The sequence below is a fragment of the Zalophus californianus genome, chromosome 12 (genome assembly GCF_009762305.2).
Source record: "Zalophus californianus isolate mZalCal1 chromosome 12, mZalCal1.pri.v2, whole genome shotgun sequence".
In the NCBI taxonomy this organism is placed as follows: domain Eukaryota; kingdom Metazoa; phylum Chordata; class Mammalia; order Carnivora; family Otariidae; genus Zalophus; species Zalophus californianus.
The window spans coordinates 61,820,241-61,840,956 of record NC_045606.1 but is presented as its reverse complement, the minus strand read 5'-3'; the positions used below and the strand labels follow the sequence as shown (position 1 = coordinate 61,840,956).

At 39.8% G+C, this 20,716-nt stretch overlaps 1 protein-coding gene across 8 annotated transcripts in view; it reads left to right on the top strand.

The window, feature by feature from the left end:
* The window catches only part of PDE1C (phosphodiesterase 1C), a 537,291-nt gene that overhangs the window by 502,112 nt on the left and 14,463 nt on the right, over positions 1-20,716 (top strand). For 5 of the 8 annotated variants that reach the window (XM_027575051.2, XM_027575055.2, XM_027575054.2 and 2 more), the window contains one exon: positions 15,049-15,117. The exons of 2 other annotated variants lie outside the window; for them this stretch is intronic. In XM_027575051.2, coding sequence (XP_027430852.1) covers positions 15,049-15,117 — 69 coding nt within the window. Of the gene's footprint in view, positions 1-990; positions 7,939-15,048; positions 15,118-20,716 lie in introns of those variants that run through there. One more of the 8 variants, XM_027575056.1, reaches the window with a different exon arrangement.

The window sequence follows — 20,716 nt, the reverse complement described above, 5'->3', positions numbered from 1 at the left end:
GAATAATTAAAAAAGATCAGCTAGGGCTCTCCTATTTCTCAACTAGTTCACTGCCTAATTTCACCTAAGTCTCCTTTAGGACAGTATCTTAGCCTTTCAAGTTGAATATGAAATGTTCCTTATGCACTAATGACTCCTAACATTTCTGTAGGTAAATGGTGTAATCCTTAAAAACTAAGCCACTGTACTTCTCTCCCTTTGGAGCCCCGCACAGGAGGGAACCCTCTCTAACCATAAGGCATGATGACTTGCAGTCCCTGCAACATTTATGGGAAGAAATAACATGTTGGTTTTTGTTTGTCTGCTTGCTTTTTAGAAATTCTGTCCAAGCCTAGTGAGCTTGCATGGGGTAGAGTATGCCAGGTGGGGAAAAAAAAAATCCACTACTGTCTATTTCCATTAACTTAGTCCTGTTTCCATCTTTGTCTTCTTCCTCCACCACCTCACTCTGGGTCCAGTAGAGAAGTCAGGTGATTTACCCAACTGCATAATGATTTCAGTTGGGACACATCTTGCTTTAAATCTTCTTGGGGAAGCTTCTGAGGGGGAGGTGGGTGTGCAAAAATTCTGAGAGAGGAATATTGCTTCTGGTATGGAAATGGTTGGGATTTGATGAATCTATTTCTTCCAATCCCACTGACCCCTGAGGCATATTGGCCAGACCTGGCAGTCACTGTCATCTTGGTTGCAAAATAAGGTATTTTAGTATCCATATTGCATGCACCAAATGTTTGATAATCAAGGTGAAAGTAACTATGAAGATTTCGAATGTAACCAGTGTTTAAAATTCTCCACTGAGAGTTTCCCTTTATGAACAGAGCAAACGGTGCTACAAAGGAGATAGCACTGACTAGTATGGAAATGTTTAATTGATCCTCCCCCCCTTTTTTTTTGTTCCACAGATTTTCTTCTCCTCAGACCCGGAGGGTGGAGAAGGGTGGGGGGGAAAGGCAGCATTGACACTTTTCTTTTTCTTTTTCTTTTTTTCAGATTCAGAAGAGTAAAACACACCTCACATACAATAAAAGAGGCTGCCAGTGTCTTGCATCATTTTAGCTGAGCTTCATTCTCCTTCTCCTCCTTCCACAAAGACCCATATCTGGGGAAGGTGTCCAGGTTTCAGAAACAAGCCCCCCCCCCCCACACTTGGCCTTCCCTCGTGCCACCTCCTTCTAAGAGACGGCTCTCTGGGAGCTGGTTTGAGGTCTAAGAACTCTGGGGAAATCCTCCCCCAGGCAAATAAAACAACTTGAGCTTTTTGCACAAACAGAAACAAAACATGAAGGGACTTCCTCAGAATTCTTTGCTAATGCCCTGGCTTTCAAGGCACCTGTCTGGCCTGATGAGGATGGACATCCTGGATATGCTGAGGGCGGCCTGAAAAAGCCACGTGCAGAGTAATTGCCATTTTACTACTGTCGATGCCGTTCCTTCAAATTGTTATTTTTGTACTGGCTACTGATGGTGGATACAGCTGTGCTGGCCCTTCATCAGCTAAGAGGATGATTCCAGTCTCTGGTTGTTCCTTTCCTGAGTCAGGAACATTCTTTTTCTCCAATTTTCTTTCAGACTTAAAAATTATTCTTATGCTTGTCTTTCCATTTATATATGAAATTCTTTTTTTTAAAGAGATTATCCTATAGGACTCTTTATTTGTAAATGCTTAATTTATCTGTGCATTCATTAATATAAACCTGAATGTATCCGCTGATGACTATACTATTTAGGTGGGAGACACATTGTTTTCATTGGGTAGCATCCATGACTAGGTGGTTACTGAAATTTTTACCACTGGCCAGTCCTCTTCTTTTGGATATTTACGGTTTCACTTAATCACTCTTCTTTCTATTCAGGGAAGTGCTAAAGGAATTAGTATCAGGGAGATATGTCAAATACTTCTTCTCATTTTAGTGAGTCTTTAAAAATTACACATAGGACATAATTAATAGCACAAATCAAAAGAAAGATTCATGGATGTAGCGTGGAAAGAGAATAAAGATACACCCCCCGAATCCAAGTCGAAAATGGGATCCAGTGGGGTCTAAGTAACAATTAATGTTATGAGTCTCAATGGTGTGATTTGGATAAAACTCATTCTTAAAAGGTGGTTATGGTTCACAAAGAAATCTTTGAGTCCTTCCCAAGGGGAAACCCCGTGAGTATGCTGGTGATGGAGTGGGGTTAGTAATAGGGAGAGAGAGAGAGAGCTAGATGGTAGGTTTAGGTGTATTCCCCATTGCAGATTGAATTTCTACATTAAAAACACCCAAACAAACATTTAAAGAATCTTCTTATTACTAAAGCAAAATGTTGCTATTTCTTCAGACAGAAAGAAGACTGTGTATGTAGTCTACAGGGCCTCTTGCCTCACTGAAATATTCCCCAACAGAGAGATCTGAAGAACTCTTGTGTAAAATGCCCAGTTTGTACTGATATTTAAACACTGTTCTTTGGTCAGCTTTACATTTTGCCTTGTAATAACACATATTTTTCTGTTGCTCCCTATGTTTTTCTAACAGTAACCACAGTAAATAATGTGGTCACAAATTCAAATCAGGGGCCCAGTGGTCAAGTAAATGAGTAAAGCAAGCCAGGTAGTATCAGAGTTATTGTGATCAATGGCATTTGGTACCAGTGAGGCAGTAAGGACTGTGAGGAATTGGAGCTTTCTGTATGTTGAGGCGTGTGTTGTGGAAAGGGGGCAGTTACTAATCAGCAGCAGGATTAGTGCTATGTAGGAATGGGGTTCCTAGGTACCTAGGATTTATATAAACCCTCTCCAAATTTTTAACTATTGGCAACGAGTTCAGAAATCTCCAAAGACTGTGCTGGTCAAAAAAAGCATGCCTATGACCTGCACTCCATCCATGGGACATCAGTTTGCAAACTATGCTCTTTGAGGTGGTATGGTTTTGTATAGGAATGAAATACAACCAGGGCATGTCAAATTTTTCATCTTGGAACCTGAACATTTTACCTCATTTCTGTTCTGTACTTTTGTATGTAGAGCTTTGCAGCTGGTCAAAACAGGAAGCTTACAACTTCCCTTTTATACTCTTAACAAGTAAGACTAAACAATATCTGAAAAAGAAACAGGAATATAGCCATTTTTTTTCTAGCAACAATAAAGATGGTAATGTTTTCCATTTGCTTTAAGTCATTAATTCGCTGAAAAAGAATGGGAAGAGAGTTTCATTCAGTATAGAACTCTGCTTGGAATTCTCAGTGTGGAGAAGCAAAACTCCATGTAACTTATCTTTGAATCCTTAAAAAGTATTTTGAAGGGACATTGAGTAAAACTGCAAAATTATCTACTTTTTAAAAATATAAACCAATGTATTATTGTAGTATACATTAATACTGGAGTTGATAAAACATTGAAATTAAGATCCCAAGTCAGTATTAACTGGAAGAACAATATTTCCAAAGCGCTGGTGCACTTTCTTGGTCTTTTTGTTCTCTTGAAACAGCTTCCAAAGGAGCAGTGATATGGGACACACATTCTTCATCACATGGAGTCTGGCATCTTACTCAGTATTACACTGTCATGTCACTTAGAAAGCAAGGGCTTACACACCTGAATTAAGAATTGACCAGTACGGAAATTTTCATCTCACACAAAAGTGGAGAGAATAATACAATCTTCCCGCTATGCAGCCCCAACATACCATAAAATTGTTGCCATTCTTGTTTTAACTATTCCCTCACATGATTTTATGGTGGAGTATGTTAAAGATCCAGATGTTTATTATTTCATTAATAAATAATTAAGAGGTTTTCAACATACATGGGGGACAAATAAAGCTTTGGGTAAAATTGGAAAAAAAAAAAAAAAAGAATTGACCAGTATGTGGAGAAAGCAGTAGGGACAATTCCATCATTGACAAACCACAATGTCTACATGTCCCTAGGCGGAACACTTTTCAAATGAAGCTGACTCTAAAGTTTGGGTCCCTGTGTCACCAAAGAGCTCCACATCCAGGTTTTGTGGATGAGGTATGTTTTGAGGCATAATGACCGATCCATAAGGAAGTCTTTGTTCCATCTTTTATTCATGCCAACCTTTCTTAGGTTATGAACCCTAATAACTTATGGCAGCAGGCAAGAGACTCATTTCTAACCCATTAAATTTAAATGGATTTTCTTCCATTATCCATTTCATTCTTGGAGCTTTTAAAAACTATTGAAAACATCTGACAGGATCCCATTAAGGACCTGATATACTTAAACAGTAAAATAGTATCTAAACATCTGAGAGCCAAAGAAGAATCTAGTGTACCTGTTTATTTCATTTGCAGAACTAAATTCATTGTATTATATTTTCCACCTAGAACCATACCTTTAGTAAATTAGAAGAGTGAACAAGTCAAGAGCAACATTATGATGGGATGTGAGGCAGAATGCAGACAAACAGATGGAGACCAATTTTGTAATCCGTATTTTGGGAGTAAGAATACTGGTCTTTTTGTATCACTTCTGTCACGGATCACTTTTCTTTAGATAGATAGATAGATGATAGCTAGAATATATATTTTCTTCTATTCTTCACCTTTGAGCAGGGACTTACATGATAAACGACTTCATAATGTCCCCTGTGGACTATGGGGAGAAAACAAAAGAAAAAAAGCACTAAATCTTTTTCTCATAACAAGAGAGAGAAGATTCTGAGATTAAAGCCTACGTATGCAGTATTATGTCCCCAGTGAAGGGGATTCCAGTTGGAAACTTTGTTCTGATTCTGAGACCCCCACACATCCCAATAGGAGTTGCAGTGCTGCGCTACCCCCCCTCCCGAGGGGGCCCAGCACACAGTCAGCATTCAGGAAGCAGGTACCCAACTGTCCAGCTGCATTCCACTATCCACCTGTGAGTGCCAACGAAGCCCAACATCTCCTATATGCCAAGCATATCACTAAAGGCTTACTTTCTAAAGATATGCAGACATACCCTAGTGACATCAGTAGCTTATCATAAGGGATAGAAATTGCAGGTGGTTTGGGGGAAAATTGTCAGAGCCAAGTTTATAAAAAATAAATAAAAAAGTGAAAACCTCTCTATGGCTTTTAGGTCTAAGAAAAATAAAATCAAAACAAAACAAAACAGGATTTATCTGAAATTGTTCTTCCAAAAGGGCTGATGACACCAATCTATATGAAATACCAGTGGATTTATTTATAATCCAAGTTGAAATAGTTAAAATCCAAAGTGAACCATCTTGCAGCAAATAGGAGACCCTATATGTGCAGCGTGGGAAATCATTGCCCAGTTTTGCTCTGCTGATATTATGGTGGGTACAACACTAAACCACAGCAAAATTGGACATTAAAGAACATAATGTTGCAATAATGATGTTATATTGAATCTTATGTGTGAATAAATGGAAAGTAATACTTATGATTCATCAATATTGCTCCATCATTAAAGGCCTCATTATCACTTAGAAAATGAACTTAATGAAAAAAAATGTAATGAACAGCACAATATTTCTATGAAACATCCCTCTGAGAGCCAGGGACATATTACCTGCCAAGAACAGATTTCAGTTGTTAAAATTTCCTCTCGCCAAAGACCCTGAGCATTGGAGGTGACAGTAGAATTAGAATGGTAGCAGAGCCACCTAGAACATTTGACAGAGTTCAGTTAATTTGGGTTCAGAGAGGTTAGAAAAAAATGGGAAGCAGTCCTCTGGGTGTTCTCATTAGACATTTGTAAAAGACTGCGTCTTCTCCAGGAAAGTCTGCCATCATCAAGAATTGTTTCATTGAAAGAACAACTTGCTTTTACATTAAACAAGAGTGGGTACAGTGGGGGAGACCTGGACTGAAAAGTTCATGAAAGTCAATTTAAACATTATTAATTCCTTGTTATTTTAACTAATCTGCCCCCACCTCTCCCATTTTTCACTAAAATATTGCAGATGTATTTGAGATGAATTTACATTTATTCTAGTTACTGTTCCCAAGTAGAAGTGGATCAACACTGGCTATGGCTGGCTTCCCTCAATGAACTTGGACCCAGCCTAGACTGCTATCCCCTGAGCCAGGAGGAGCAGGGGTTGGTGTGGGGGCCCTTTCATCTCCCTCAGGGCACACTTATTCAACCTCCTTTGGGAAGATCGTGCATCTCTGGGGATAAATGCTGGCTGGAGCAGGCCAGTTGGTGCCCTCATGAAGGCCCTCACCTTTGGTCAGCTTCAGCCATGATCACTGAACTTCACCCATGTATTTTCATTGGAGCGGGCTTCTTAACCTGCAGGAGCATTTCTCTGTCAGGTTATGGTGCCAGATAATTCATTTAAAATAAAACCTGCATGGAGCACTGGGTGTTATACACAAACAATGAATCATGGAACACTACATCAAAAACTAATGATGTAATGTATGGTGATTAACATAACATTAAAAAATTTAAAAAAATAAAGCCCATTAAAACCCAAAAGCTATGGATTGGCTTTTAAATAGATTGCCCTGGAGGCACATTATTGTAGAGTCTTTGCTTCTCTGCCATGATCTATCTTGGGGTAGGTATTTGTATAGTTGTGTCCTTGTCTTTGAGTGAGTATATGTGTGATGGTACAGAGACAGAGTCACACACTGATATACATAGATTTATAGTAAAAACCTACAGCTGTAGGTACTGTCCAGTAGCTGATTCTAGAGATAGAACTGTAGAGTATACATTTTCCTTTTTTCTTGCTTTGATATTTTTATACGATTTTATATGCTGTAAAAAAAATTTTTTAAATATTTGCTATTTTCATTTGTAGAGCTCGGTTGGGTTTTTATCAGCTCTGGTGCCCACTGTACAGCCAGATTCCTCCCCCTACCTAATTTAAGGGTCCTCTCCCTTTTTCATACTTTTCTTTTACCTTTCCCTTCTTTTCTTCTCTCATTTTTCTATCTTTCATAAATTCCTTCTTTTGCCTCTGTCCAGGCAAGCCATTCTGCCTGTGGTATCATTTTAGCACAAGGAAACACACAATAATGGGGGAAAGAAAAGCATCTTCTTCCAGTGTCATTAACATGAGGAAATGTTGGGTGCCAAGGGTGAGGTAGGTAGTTGGGGAGTAGGGAATAGATTGGGGAAAGGAAGCAGGAGAAAGGAAATCCTCATGGGAGATCAGTTACCCAAAGCAAGGTGACTCACTTGGAGGCTAATGTAATGCCATCATGTTCCCTCAGTATAGAGCACAAACTTTGCCCTCACAGGGTTTTTTCCCCTTAGGATGGCAGGTGCTCACCATGGGTCTATAGACCCTCTCCTGGTATGGGCACTGGCCCTATATGAATGGATAACTCAGCTCATCTCAGCCTTAGATTTTGTTGCTGTTCAGCTGGATTTGTGGGAGGTGTCTGGATTAATACCAAGAATGTTTAACAAGATTCAAAAGAGGGAGGAAAGCAGAACCAAAACCCCAAAACTCAGTCCAAATCATGCCAAATAAGTAGTTCTTTGGAGGGATAAGGAAGAGATTTCTGGATGTGTTCTGAGAATGGTCCTCCAAAAGGGAAGATGGTAAAATAGACTTGTGCTTATTTTTACAGCAGTGATAGAATGTACTTCCATGATGTAAAATAGGTCTCTAGCAGATAAAATGCAGGTTGCAATTTACATTTGTATATCATAGGAAAAGAGAATGGCCATCGATTCTAAAGAAGAGTGTTCTGTTCCTGATGATGCTGGTTTGCGCTAAAACAAACTATTCAGATACCATAGCATCACACCTCCAAATGCAAAAATAATTCCTAAAGATTCATGTAAAACAGAAATGCTAAACTGCTCTCAATAAACTAAAGATGTGTTTATTGTAAATCTTTATTGCACAGATGAGGCTGACAGTCTGTTGATGTATAATTTCCCCCATCATCTAGTGATGAATAAGTACCTGTATGTTCTTCTGATTACCAAATAAAAACAATGAGTTAATCTCTCGGTTGGAATTTGAAAAATCACATGCTGTTTTTTTCTTTCTTTTCATGTTTTCTGTTGTTGTCTGTGTTCTGTCCCAGATATGGGGCTCTCCAAGAGCTCACTCAACCATCTGTCTCTTTTGTATTCCTCTGAACGCCACATAATACCCAGGTACCAAGTGCCTTTGCCTGCACAATAGAAGTAACATGGTAAAGCTCTGCTCATGTCATCTTTTTTGAGGGACGAGGTGGATGGGTTTATCAGAAGCTCCTTGGGGCTTAAGAAGTGTCAGCATTCATGAAATGAAGCTGGCCTCCATATGTTTAGTTTTCTTCTGGGTACGATGACATGGTGTGACAATCCTGTGATGCCAGTTTTCAAATTCCAAACTTTTCGTCTTTCTTTCTCTCTTGAAAGGCCTACCTGGCAATATTTTCTTTCTCTCCATTGGTGAACATAAGGAGTCTGACTTGGGAATAGTCATTACCCCTGTTTGTGGGAGTACTAGTGGTTTACATCCAGGGTGGTACCCAGCCCGCCTCCTTCATGCCAGCCATGAAGAGGGATTTGTCTAGTGGGGAGGATGCATCTGACACAGATAGCACCCTCCTACCTGGGCCACCTCCCCATGCTATTCCTGCATAGTAACCCCACTGGATTATTACTCTGACAAAGGGGGCGTGATGGTCCTCCAAAGTGGCTGTGTTTGTCATGCGTTGAAACATATTTTTTAAATTCTTTTTCTGAAAGCAGAAACGGAACTTAGTTGTTTTTAAAAATACAGAAAAGTATAATAAAATTAAATTCCCTTGTAATACCCTATCCAACAATCATTCACTGTCACTTCTTTCCTCATTTCCTTATGGGTTTTGCTCTGTGTTTTTACACAGTGGAGGCCATACAGTGCGGTATATTTACCTTTGTGTTACGGTTTGTTCACATAACATTGGATTATAAACACTGTCCCATTTAAACAAAAAAAACCTCTTTGTAAGTTCAGTAGCAAAATAATAATTCATTTTGTGGCTCTAGCACAGTTTACTTAACCAACTCTCTGCTGTTGGACAATTAAGTTACATATTTTTATTTATTTATTTATTTTGCTGTTGTAAATCATATAGCAGTGGAGTTCTTTGTATATAAGGCTGTGTCGCATTTCCGAGTATCTCCATTGGACAAATTCCTAGATGTACAGCTACTGGGTCAAAGCTTGTGAACATTCCTTTGACTCGTCATTTACTGGCCCAATTCCAGAGCATGTTCAAATATTAAAACAGCCATATTTAAAGAGCATACGGTGTTGCGTATCTGAATAGCTCTGTGGTTTTGGTCATTGTTCTTTGTGATGAACAGAGATCCAGTTACAAAGCAGGTGTAGTATTGATGGTGGGTGTATTGGGCAGGGAAAAAGTGTTATTAAACACTGTGAATACAGAGCTCTATTGATATACTATTGGAAAATGGCTCTTAGGGAAGGTATGGGTGGGTTTGAAGCCCTCCAAACTCCTTCAGTGATGCCCCAGCCCTGAGCAGAACGTGGACTTCTCTTGATACTCTTGTGTCAAGGATGGGAAGAAGCAGAACTGGGATTTGTTCTGAGGCAGCAGGCAATGGCTTGTTGCCTTCTGCTGCACCCCAAGTGGAACACAGAGAAGGTATTGGTAGATGTGCTGAGCCATAGAGATCAGAGGTTGTGGGTATCACAAAGGCAGACGTTGCAAAATGCTAAAAGAAAGGGATTGAAAATGCCCGGTAGGGTGATAGACGCTTTTCCTACTTCAGTCTTTCTGCACCACCTCTGCCCGTGGGATCTGCCTGCTTGGCGTTGTAACAACATTCCTATTGTTGCACCATTACTAATGATGACGCTCAATCTCAAGGGCTCTTAAACCACCCTTTCCTGGCAGGTGGTGCTTGGCTGTGCTCACCCTATTTTGCGGAAGGGAAATGATTTGTTTGACATCAAGCTGTGTTATCACTGGGGTTTACTGCTACCCTCTCGGCCCTGAGTCTTAGGTGTGTGTATCGGTCCCAAGGTTGGTTGTCACTTCCATCAATGTCCTCTGCTCCAGACTCTTGATGAATTGGATTCATTGCCCTTAGCTGAACCAACCAAGGACATTAATTTGAAATATCTGAAAGCTATGCGTTTGTCAAAAGATACTTCCAGTCGCACAAGCTGTAGTGATGACATTTCTGCTGCGAGCTGACTGATTGGGTTGTTTATTCTTTGAACATTCACATGCTGTGGGTCAAGGACGATGTAATCTGTGACCTTAAAATGCTTATCTTCCAAAGATGACATATTAGCGACTTTACACACACACACACACACACATAAACACACACCCCTTTCTTTCGAATATAAACTAATAATAAACACTATATTGCACCGCACAGTTTGCTAAGCACTTGTACATGTGAACTGTTACTTGAGCCTCCCAATTATTAACTGAAATGAATGTTTTTAAATTTTTAGAGTTGAGGAAAATGAAGCTTGGCAATGGCAGCCCTGATGTAGTTGTTTATTCATGTTTTCGTTTTACCTACTTCATTTATAAAATAATTTGGAATTCTAAAATCACATAAACATCATCAATTTTTTTAAAAAAATTAAGAAAGAAGAATAAAATCAGAGACAGAAAGTAGCTAGTGCAGATGGAGTAAGCCAAGGTAAATGTGAGTGTGCAGTCATGCAGGCTGAATAGGCCTCCCCAGTTCCCAGCACTATGTCATAAATTGGATCTGAGTTTCCTGGAAACCTAAATAAAAATGAAAAGAAACCATGTACAAGATTCACATCATCCATGAGGATAAAGCACACAGGTTGTTCAGAAGCAAGAATGCTTCCCCTGATGACTGAAATATCTTCTATAGGTATTTACTGAGTGTGTGCTTCTCACTCATGGCCCCAGAGCAGGCTCAGCTGGGAGCCTGAGAAATGCCCGTGTCTGGGACCCACCGCAGACCCACTAAGCAGCATTTCTGGGGGGAAGTGCCTGGCTCTTAGCATATTTTCTTTACAATTCCCCAGATGATCCTAATGTGTAGCCGGGATTGAAAAGCCCTGACAGTGAATTCCCAGTCACAGAGCAGCATCCCAAGTAGATTTCTACAATAAATCCTAGAGAGAGTTCTGTGGTTCCCAAGGCATTCTGTTGACATGGAACAGTAGGGCACATTTTGGAAGCTGATCTGGACCTAGATCTTCCAGCTCAGTCTCTGATGTTTTCCCTGGGAATGGGAGCGAGGGAGGGGGTAGAGGGGGTAAGAACATGAAACTTAAAGAAGTTGAGTATTATTTCCACAAATGGAACTGCGAGTCAAGTGTAGGTAATTTGGTGGCTGTGGCATGGGAAATGGTTTCAGGAACACAGCCTCAGTGAATGGGGAGCCAGTGGGAGGTTGACTCAGACCCTAACCACCCCTAGGGGTCCATGATGTTACCTGAAGAGCTGGGGAAATCGCAAAAAGGTTTATTCTATGTGTCTCCCCCCTGCTACCTGTTTGTGACTCATGATTAGGAGAGGCGTGGATGATTTCTCCCTTTTCCTGATATATTGGGCATTTCATCAAGCATAGAGAAAAAATAACTCCACGTCTAGAGGGCTTGCAGTTCTACTGTTCCACTGACCCAAGGCTCCCAGAGGTTCCCATGTCATTCAGCGTCTGCAAAGAACATACCAAAGGGATAAAAAAACTGCCTCAAGAAAAAGCCCTCAAACTGCAGACTTTTGGAAGATCACTGTAGGTGATTTTAAAAAAAAAAACTGCACAAAGCATTTCTATGAAATCACCTGGTACTAGTGAATGTTTCTACGAGTAATAACACTGAAAGCTTATCATTCAGTGCTCTGCAAGTTTTCAAGTGCTCGCATAGGCAACATTACATTTGCTCCCTCAAGTTCTCAAGAGTATCCGTGGAAAGAGGAGTGCCACGTTTTCCAGTAGTGAGATAAGAAAAAGGAAATTTCTATCACACACAATTTTCTAAGCCTGCCTGAACATCAGAACCACCTGGGGCACTTGTCAAACATCCAGGCCCTTCAGGAAATGCTGGCTCACCAGTGCTTGGTTGGGTCTGAAAACTGGTTTAGTTTTTCCTTTTTGTTAAAATTATTGCTTAGGTTTTTCTTACCTTTGGCAAATTTAGGATAACTGCACTTGAAGGAAGTCTGGATAATAGATTTGTCAAAAAAGAACAAGAGTCTTGGGAAAAGTTTCTCTAGGTTTGAACTCTTAAGGATCTTGACTTAAATATTGTCCCAAACACTCAGTAGCTTTGTGCAAATTACTTAAACTCCTTTTGTCTCCAAATTCCACAAAATGGGAATTATTATTTTTCGCAACTTTTGTAATGTGATTTTTTTTTAAATTTTATTTTATTATGTTATGTTAGTCCCCATACATTACATCATTAGTTTTTGATGTGGTGGTCCACGATTCATTGTTTGCGTATAACACCCAGTGCTCCATGCAGTACGTGCCCTCCTTGATACCCATCACTGGGCTAACCCCATCCCCCCACCCTCCTCCCCTCTAGAACCCTCAGTTTGTTTCTCAGAGTCCATAGTCTCTCATGGTTTGTCTCCCCCTCCGATCTCCTCCCTTCATTTTTCCAAAATGGGAATTATTTCATCTTCAGAGAGTTAGTATCAGAAAAGATAACTAAGGTACATTTAAATGTCTACAACTAACATGGGGCTTAGAATATAGTAATTACCTGATGTGCAACAGTGACTATTACTAATGGCCAAGTGGTCAAATTGTGAATCACCACTCTGAATAAAAAACCTGAACCCAGCCTCCATCCTAAAGCGATGGTTCTCAACTGAGGGCAATTTTGCTCCTAGGGAACATTTAGCATTGTCCAGGTCCAGGGGACATTTTTGATGATCACGACGAGGGGGTGCTACTGACACCTCGTGGTCGAGGCGAGGAATGCAGCTAAACAGCTAAACATCCTACTATGTGCAGGACAGCCTGCTCCTACAGCCCAGGTATGCTGCTGTTGAGAAACCCTATCCTAAAGGGACAGTGAGACAAGTAAAATGTTTTGTGAGCAGAAGGATAAATGCTTTGAGTCATTGGCGTCCCCCTGTAAATGCAGATTCAGTGGGACCCAGAGGCATTTCTGGTGGATCAGAGGGGCTCTGGACAAGGTCAGAGGCATGGATCTGCCTCCTGATAGTGCCCCTGATCAGGGCTGACTTGTTACACCCAAGCCCACCATTTTTTGTATAGGATACAGCCCGGCCCTGACCCAGAGTATCACCTTGGGCAAATATTCTCACCTCGGGGTGTCTGAGTGTCTGAGACACCTCATTCTACCAATAGTCATTAGACCCATCTGGGGGACTTGTTGACATGCAAACTTCTAGCTCCATTCCCTCGATATTTCACTTTAGTAGGCTCAGGAAGGGGCCCTGGGAGCCATATTTATAAAAATCACCTCAGGGACTTCAGAATCACAGTCATAGCCAGGCTTGGGCCCTCTGATTTCCCTGCCAACTCTGATATTCAGGGCATATACAAGCCCTGGACAATGGAGACACGAAGTTCTGCCAGATATAGCTTCTCTCACCTCATGCAAATTAACCATTTTTGTGGCTCTGAGGTATTTGGATTAATTTTGTGTTTTCTGTTTTTACTATTAGTCCTGCTCCCACTATGAACACCACTACCCCTATAGGGCCAATAATAGTAATAGTTAACAACACAGACTGTCAAGGGTAGTACCCTGACCTTTAGGACTAAAATGAAACTGTCTCAAGCACCATCCTGGGTGTATTTCTCCACGTCTCACCAGCGACTCTGGGGTTCACTTCTAGCCCCAAGTTCCTGCTTCCCCTGATGTGGATCAGTCGACGGGTCATCTTGTTATCTTTTCCCATGACTGTGGTGACTCAGACGGTTTCTCAATGAACACAACCTCCATAGACACCAGGCCTGTGTGTGCAAAGTAGACTTTACAAAAAGTTTGTGTAGGGTCAGGGGACTTGTAGCACAAATAACCATAAATCACGTGTATCTTCTGTTTAAAAATTTTCTCAGCACTTCTGCGGGCTCAGACTCTAGGCATCTGCTATGTTGCTGGCTTCCGACATCTAGGCCGCTTTTGCCCTGCTCTGGACGGCAAAATAAAGAGATGAATGAATGAACGGAAACTATTTGTATACATATATATATATAAGACATATATATGTACCTGTGAATGTGTATATATATGTGCAGGTCTGTGTCTATATAACATATATGTATGTATGCGTGTATACACTTACACACACACACACACATACTTCTATATTTATGTAAATGTTCTTTTGCACAACAACTCAGCCCTTCCTTCCTTTTGTTCTCCTTCCTGATCCTCACTCTGGGGTCTGTCTTGTCACTCCCTCCCGGCCCACAAAGTCGTTCATATGAACAGAGATAGATAATCCCTTTCCCAGTGGGAGTTATGATGCCAACTGCGGGAGCTCACGGACCACGCTGACCCAGCATTTGTGTGGCCTCCTGCACACTCTCATGTACAGTGGTCTCTTTCATCCTCACCGGAACACATTGAGGTCATTTTCATTTCCCTCCTTTTGCAGATGAAGACCTGAGCTTTAGAAAATTCACGTTAATTGTTTGAGGTCCAATAGCGTGTAAAGGCTATAGGGACACCTGCCCCCCCCCACCCACTATTCCTTGATTCTAAATCAAGAACTTTTCCATCCACAGCAGTTTTCTACCCTGGATGCACATAAAAATCATTTGCGTGACTTTAAAAAATACTGATGCAGAGTTCCACCCTAGTACAATGAAAACAGAATCTGGGGGTGGCGCTCAGGCAACTATATTTAGAAAACTTCCATGGTGGATCTAAAGTGTAGCCCTGCTCTGTGGTGTGTTGGTCCCCAACATACCAACCTGCCAACCAGGAGACCAAGAGCCATCACGCGCACAGAAGTAAAGGCTGAGCTCCTGGCTCTTCTGGACCATGGGAAATGGGCTGCTCCCACGAACTCACCCAGATGTTGTTTTCAGACCCAAACATTTGGATCATTTGATAATGTTTCAGATCAGCATTCACCCGTCCAACAAGTCCGTCCACGATCCTACCTTTCCTTACCCCTCTTTTCCTCTTTCCAGGCACAAAGAAGCGCTCTCATGGCTCACCAGCCCCAAGCACTAGCTCCGCAAGTCGCCTTACCTTGCCAGGTGGGTAAATGGCACTGCACCATAATTTTAGCAATCACAGGTAACAGAAAGAACCTGTTTCTCAGTCGATTTTGACAGCTGATAGACTGGGAATCTGGCCCCTTATCTGTCTAGTCCACCCCACATTATCAGAGAGCTTTGCCTCTGTCATCAAGATTTGTAACTTTCCTTCAGGAATGGACATAATGTACTTATCTGTGGTTCATAATCTTTCCTGCTCATTGATGGGAAAGAGTAGAATCTTGTTCTTCCTGGATGTTCATCTGGACATGCTATGGAAGAAATTCTTTGAGAGACAGATGGTACAGGGGAGGGTGTGTGAACCTTTGTGAGAGACTTGAGTTCAAATCCTAGCTTTGCCTTGTTCACATTGTGCAACCTCTCTACACTTACTCAGCTTCTCGGACCTCTGTTTCTCATGTCTGCGTGATGATAAGGATTAGAAATAATGCTTGTAAATTTAGCAGAGTACTGACTCGTAGCTAATCTCTACTACTGAGAAATATGGAAGTCATGTATGATCTGTACTGGGTACCATCTAACATTTACCAGAAATTTTTAAGCATTCATGATGATCCTGTGTAATTACTATTTAATATGAGGGGCACCTATTGGTCATTTCGTCTCCATGCATAGGCTTCCATTCTCTACCATAATTTAATTTTTACGAGTAAAATTGGGAAGAACACATTTGTTTAGGAGAAAAGAGAGGCCATAAATAGGGACATTTGCAAATTTGAAAAATAACAAAAATTACAAGAAAGAAAAATGTTAATAATGCTAGCACTCGGAGCTAACCAAGATTGCCCCTCCTTCCAATCTTTATTAAATACTTTTTTTCCTAGATTGCAATTATATTCTACATAGAATTTTGTTCCTTCCCCTTTGAAATTTACCTTTATATTATATTCCCCCATGTTATTAAATATTAAAAAATATTTCAGAGACTAACGTTTCATATTATACCACAATTTATTTATATATTCATTGATAAATTTGGCTTTTATGTAGCTTGCATTTTTGTTATTATAGATAACCTTATATTCCTGTACATAAATCTTCTTCTGAGTCTGTAAGTATGGATTTGAAATAGATTCCTTTAGGGAGGATTACTAGCTCAAAGAATTTGTACGTATTTAGGTTCTTGGTACATTATTGTCAAAGTGATTTCCAGAAAGGGAGTATTATTTTATACTTTTAGTGGTGAGTTTGCCTTTTACTATATCTTGCTAATGCTAACATTAATACTTTACCAATTTGATAAGAAAAAATTATATTCATATTCAGTTTGCATTTATTTGATCATTTTTTAAAAGAATCTGTTTTCTAATGTTAATTTGTCTTTTACATTTCTTCTTTTGGGAATTGCCGAACCTCATCCATTCTGAGAGGGACAGTGCCTTGCATTTTAGTCCCTCTGCAGTAGGAATGTTTTGCAAGCAATGTTGTGTTATAATTTAATGAGCAGCATTTTTTTCTTGGTTGTACATGAAATAATAGTTCACTTTATAATCGGTGGCATCTTAGATGAAATATAATGTGTATCTATTTGCTTTTCCAACCTCAACTTCTGCATCTTCCCTACCGCAGTCCAAAAACTGGACTCACTGTCCACTGAGTAGCCCCTGAGCTTTCTTGCCACTGTCAGTCTGCCTGGAATACTCTTTACCGTTTTCTTCTTCTGGATAATTTCTCTTTGTGGTCCTTCCAAATCATCTAGGTAGAATTAACAGTGACGTATAATGATTTGCTTGTAAACCCCTTTACTCATTGATAGGGGGCTTTTCCAAGGGTGGGGACTGTCTTTTTTTTTTTCCCTCAGTGCCTGTCAAGGTGACAAGCATACATTGGGTGCTCATTAATGTCTGTAAGACTGGGTATGTGGATGTGTGAGTGAGAAATATCCAGTATCATTTATGACTATATAGAAGGCAACCACCTTCAGAAAAGACTCATTTGCAAATCTGGATTTGTACTAATTATCCTAACTTGCTTTTTAGTATTGATCAGACTTTGCTCTGTAGTCTCTGGAAGCCTCTTTCATCTTCTTCCTGCTTGTGGTTTTGGTGTTTTTAGGACTAGAGACATTAGGAGGGAAACAGCTCCAAATCAACTCCAGTGTGCTGTGATGGTATTTGTTTTTCTCTGTAGGGTTATAACATTCCTGGGTCATGTGGCACCTCTGACATCATTCTGGACATCCACAATAATATACAGAGCTGACCTGGTTCCCAACTGCTATGCTGGGGACCTGTTGCTGGCCTGCCAGGTTTCCAAGGCTTATGAGTCAGAGTTGCTGCCATCTTGTCTTTGGCCTTCATGTGACAGTTTAAACTGGTCCTAAAATAGGTGTCTTAGGGACTGAGTTCTGACCATTCCAAAACCTGTAGAAGTGGAGTGGGTAGTTCTCAAAACACTTGACATACTTAACTGTGCATTGTCTAGCAGACACCCCTCACATCACTCATTACAATGGCAGCTCGCTACTTCTTCCTACCTCAGGAATACCACATGTTGCCTCCCTTGACTCAAATGCCTCTACCATAAACTCTTGGGGTGTAGGCTGTCAAACAATTTAAAATATCATGTTTAAGGATACTCAAAGAGCCAGAGGGATAATAACCCTTGAAAAACAATACAACAAAATTGTGCAGGAAAAAAAAACCCCAAGAACAGAGAGATGCAAAAGAAGCAATTCAAAATCTGAAATTCTAAAAAGCAAACAAACATATAGTCATTGGAACTTAAGAAAGAAAAACAATGTGGAACACAGCTGAAAAGAGAATTAATGTTGGGAGTTAGTCCTTAGGACTTGATAGCAAACACAGTATAGAGAGGGAACCATATCAAAAATGAAAAAGCATGAACCATAAGACTTTTAGAAGATGATATAGAGATAAATCTTTATGACCTTGGATTAGGCAGTGGTTTCTTAGATATGACACGTAATACCCAAAGAAAAAATAGATGACACAACTTTTTTTTTTTAAGATTTTATTTATTTATTTGACAGAGAGAGACACAGTGAGAGAGGGAACACAGCAGGGGGAGTGGGAGAGGGAGAAGCAGGCTTCCCGCGGAGCAGGGAGCCCAACATGGGGCTTGATCCCAGGACCCTGGGACCACGCGACCTGAGCCGAAGGCAGACGCTCAACGACTGAGCCATCCCGATAACACAACTTTGTTAAAGATAAAAACTTTTGTGTTTCAAGGGACACTATTAAGAAAGTGGAGGGGCACCTCCACTGGAAAGATATGTTTACACAGAAACTTGTCCACAAATATTCAAAGCAGTATTACTCATAAAAGCTAAAAAGTGGAGAGAAACTAAATGTCCACCAAGTGATGAATATATAAACCAAATGTGCTATATCCATACAATAGATTTTTTTAAAAAGATTTTATTTATTTATTTGAGAGAGAGAGAGCAAGAGCAGGGAGAGAGGCAGAGGGAGAGGGAGAGGCAGACTCCGCACTGAGCAGGGAGCCCGATGTGGGACTTGATCCCAGGACCTGAGACCATGACCTGACCCAAAGGCAGACGCTTAACTGACTGAGCCATCCAGGCGCCCCTACACAATAGATTATTATCTATTATCTATCTAAAAGACTGAAGTATTGATACATTCTACAGCATGGATGAATCTTGAAAACATTTTGCTAAGTGAAAGAAGCCAGGCACGAAAGGCTACACATTTTATGATGCCATTTGTGTGAAATAACCAGAATAGGCTTATCCATAGAAAGAGAGAATAGATTAGGGGTTTCTAGAAGCTTGAGGAGAGAGAAGAATGAGGAGTGATTTCCTACGGGTATGGGATTTCTTTTCATAGTGATGGAAATGTTTTGGAATTAGAGATTGGTGATGGCTGCACAGCCCTGTGAGTACAGTTAACTGAACTGTACGCTTCAAATAATGAATTTTGTGGCATGTGAATTATATCTCAATAAAAAATGAGAGAGCATGGAAGATAGATCAATGGCTCTAAAGACTCACCTTAGGTGGAAAATGCAGCTCAATTGCCATACATACCTAAATAAAACCAAATACATATCTAATGATATTGTGTGAGATTGCCTAAAATTACCTCAAAATGAGAAATTCCTAAATGCCATGGGAAGCTGGCTATATTCAAGCAGGTTGCTTATAATAAAATGACAACCAACTAATGGCAAATTTGCATTGGTAATAGTAGATGCCAGAAGACAATGAGAATGCATCTACCATGTGTTGAGGGAAAGTAAGTCAATATATAATAGCTAAAATAGCTCAATTATTAGTTATGAGTGAAGACAAAGTAAAAACATTTTCAGGTATACAATGACATGGTTTACCAGTTGCAGACTTCATTAAAAGAAACCTTAAGGGATATACTTTGAAAGAAAGAAAAATGAACTCCAAACCAAGGTGTATCTTCTTGTATCTTGAGATACAAGAGTAAATGTTATACGCTTAGTCGCTAAGTGTCTGCCTTCGGCTCAGGTCATGGTCCCAGGGTCCTGGGATCGAGCCCCGCATGGGCTCCCTGCTCGGCAGGAAGCCTGCTTCTCCCTCTCCCACTCCCCCTGCTTGTGTTCCCTCTTTTGCTGTGTCTCTCTCTGTCAAATAAATAAATAAAATCTTTAAAAAAATAATAAAAAATAAAAAAATAAATGGTATACACACAAGTAAATAAAACATGTTGGTAAATTTGAGCGAGTAATTATAAAAAAAATAATGTCCAATTTTTGTGTTAAAATACGAAACGGAAGCTATAGATGGAAGGAGGTTTATTCAGTAGAAAGTTAAGGACTGCTAAAATCTATTTTGTGTTTGGACAGAACTTTGTAATTTTGTAACTTTTTAACACAAAGGATCATCAGTAAAATAATTGATATATAGCCTATAACATTTAAGTTGGGACCTGAACAACAACAAAGAAGGGGAATATAAAAATGTATCAACTTAATAGAAGGCAGAAAGGAAGAAAAGGAATAAAGAATGATTACAAGATTAGATAGTAGAATCAAATACAAAACAAAACCAAAATTAGAGAGTAGAATCAAATCCAAAAAATATCAGTAATAATAATTGCAAATGGCTTAAACTCTGATATTAAAATAGGAGAGATTATCTGATTAGATAAGGAAAACAAAACCCAGATCTATCCTGCTTTTAAGTGCACACCTTTAAAAAAAAATCTACAGAAAGTTTGCTAACATATGGCAAAATAAATTCTATGCAAAATTAAAGCTAGTTCTTTGAAAAACATTGGCCATTTTAACATCTGTATAGCAGTCTATTGTATAAATGAGCCACAGGATGTTTAATCATTCTCCTATTGATGGTTTTCATTTTTTGCTATTACAAACAATGCTTAATGTAATGTCCAACAAGAAAAGCAAGTTGCAACAAGATATATACCACCTAACACAATTTATATTATCTTTTAAAGCAAGCAAAAATATTAGATATTTAATTGATGCATACAAATGCAATAACCGAGTGTTTCTATGCACAGGGATAATAAGCATCAAATTCTAGATGATGTTTTTTTGTGTGATGGGGGGAGAGGAGTATCCTGGAAGAGTATACTATGTACTTCAACTCATTTGTGAC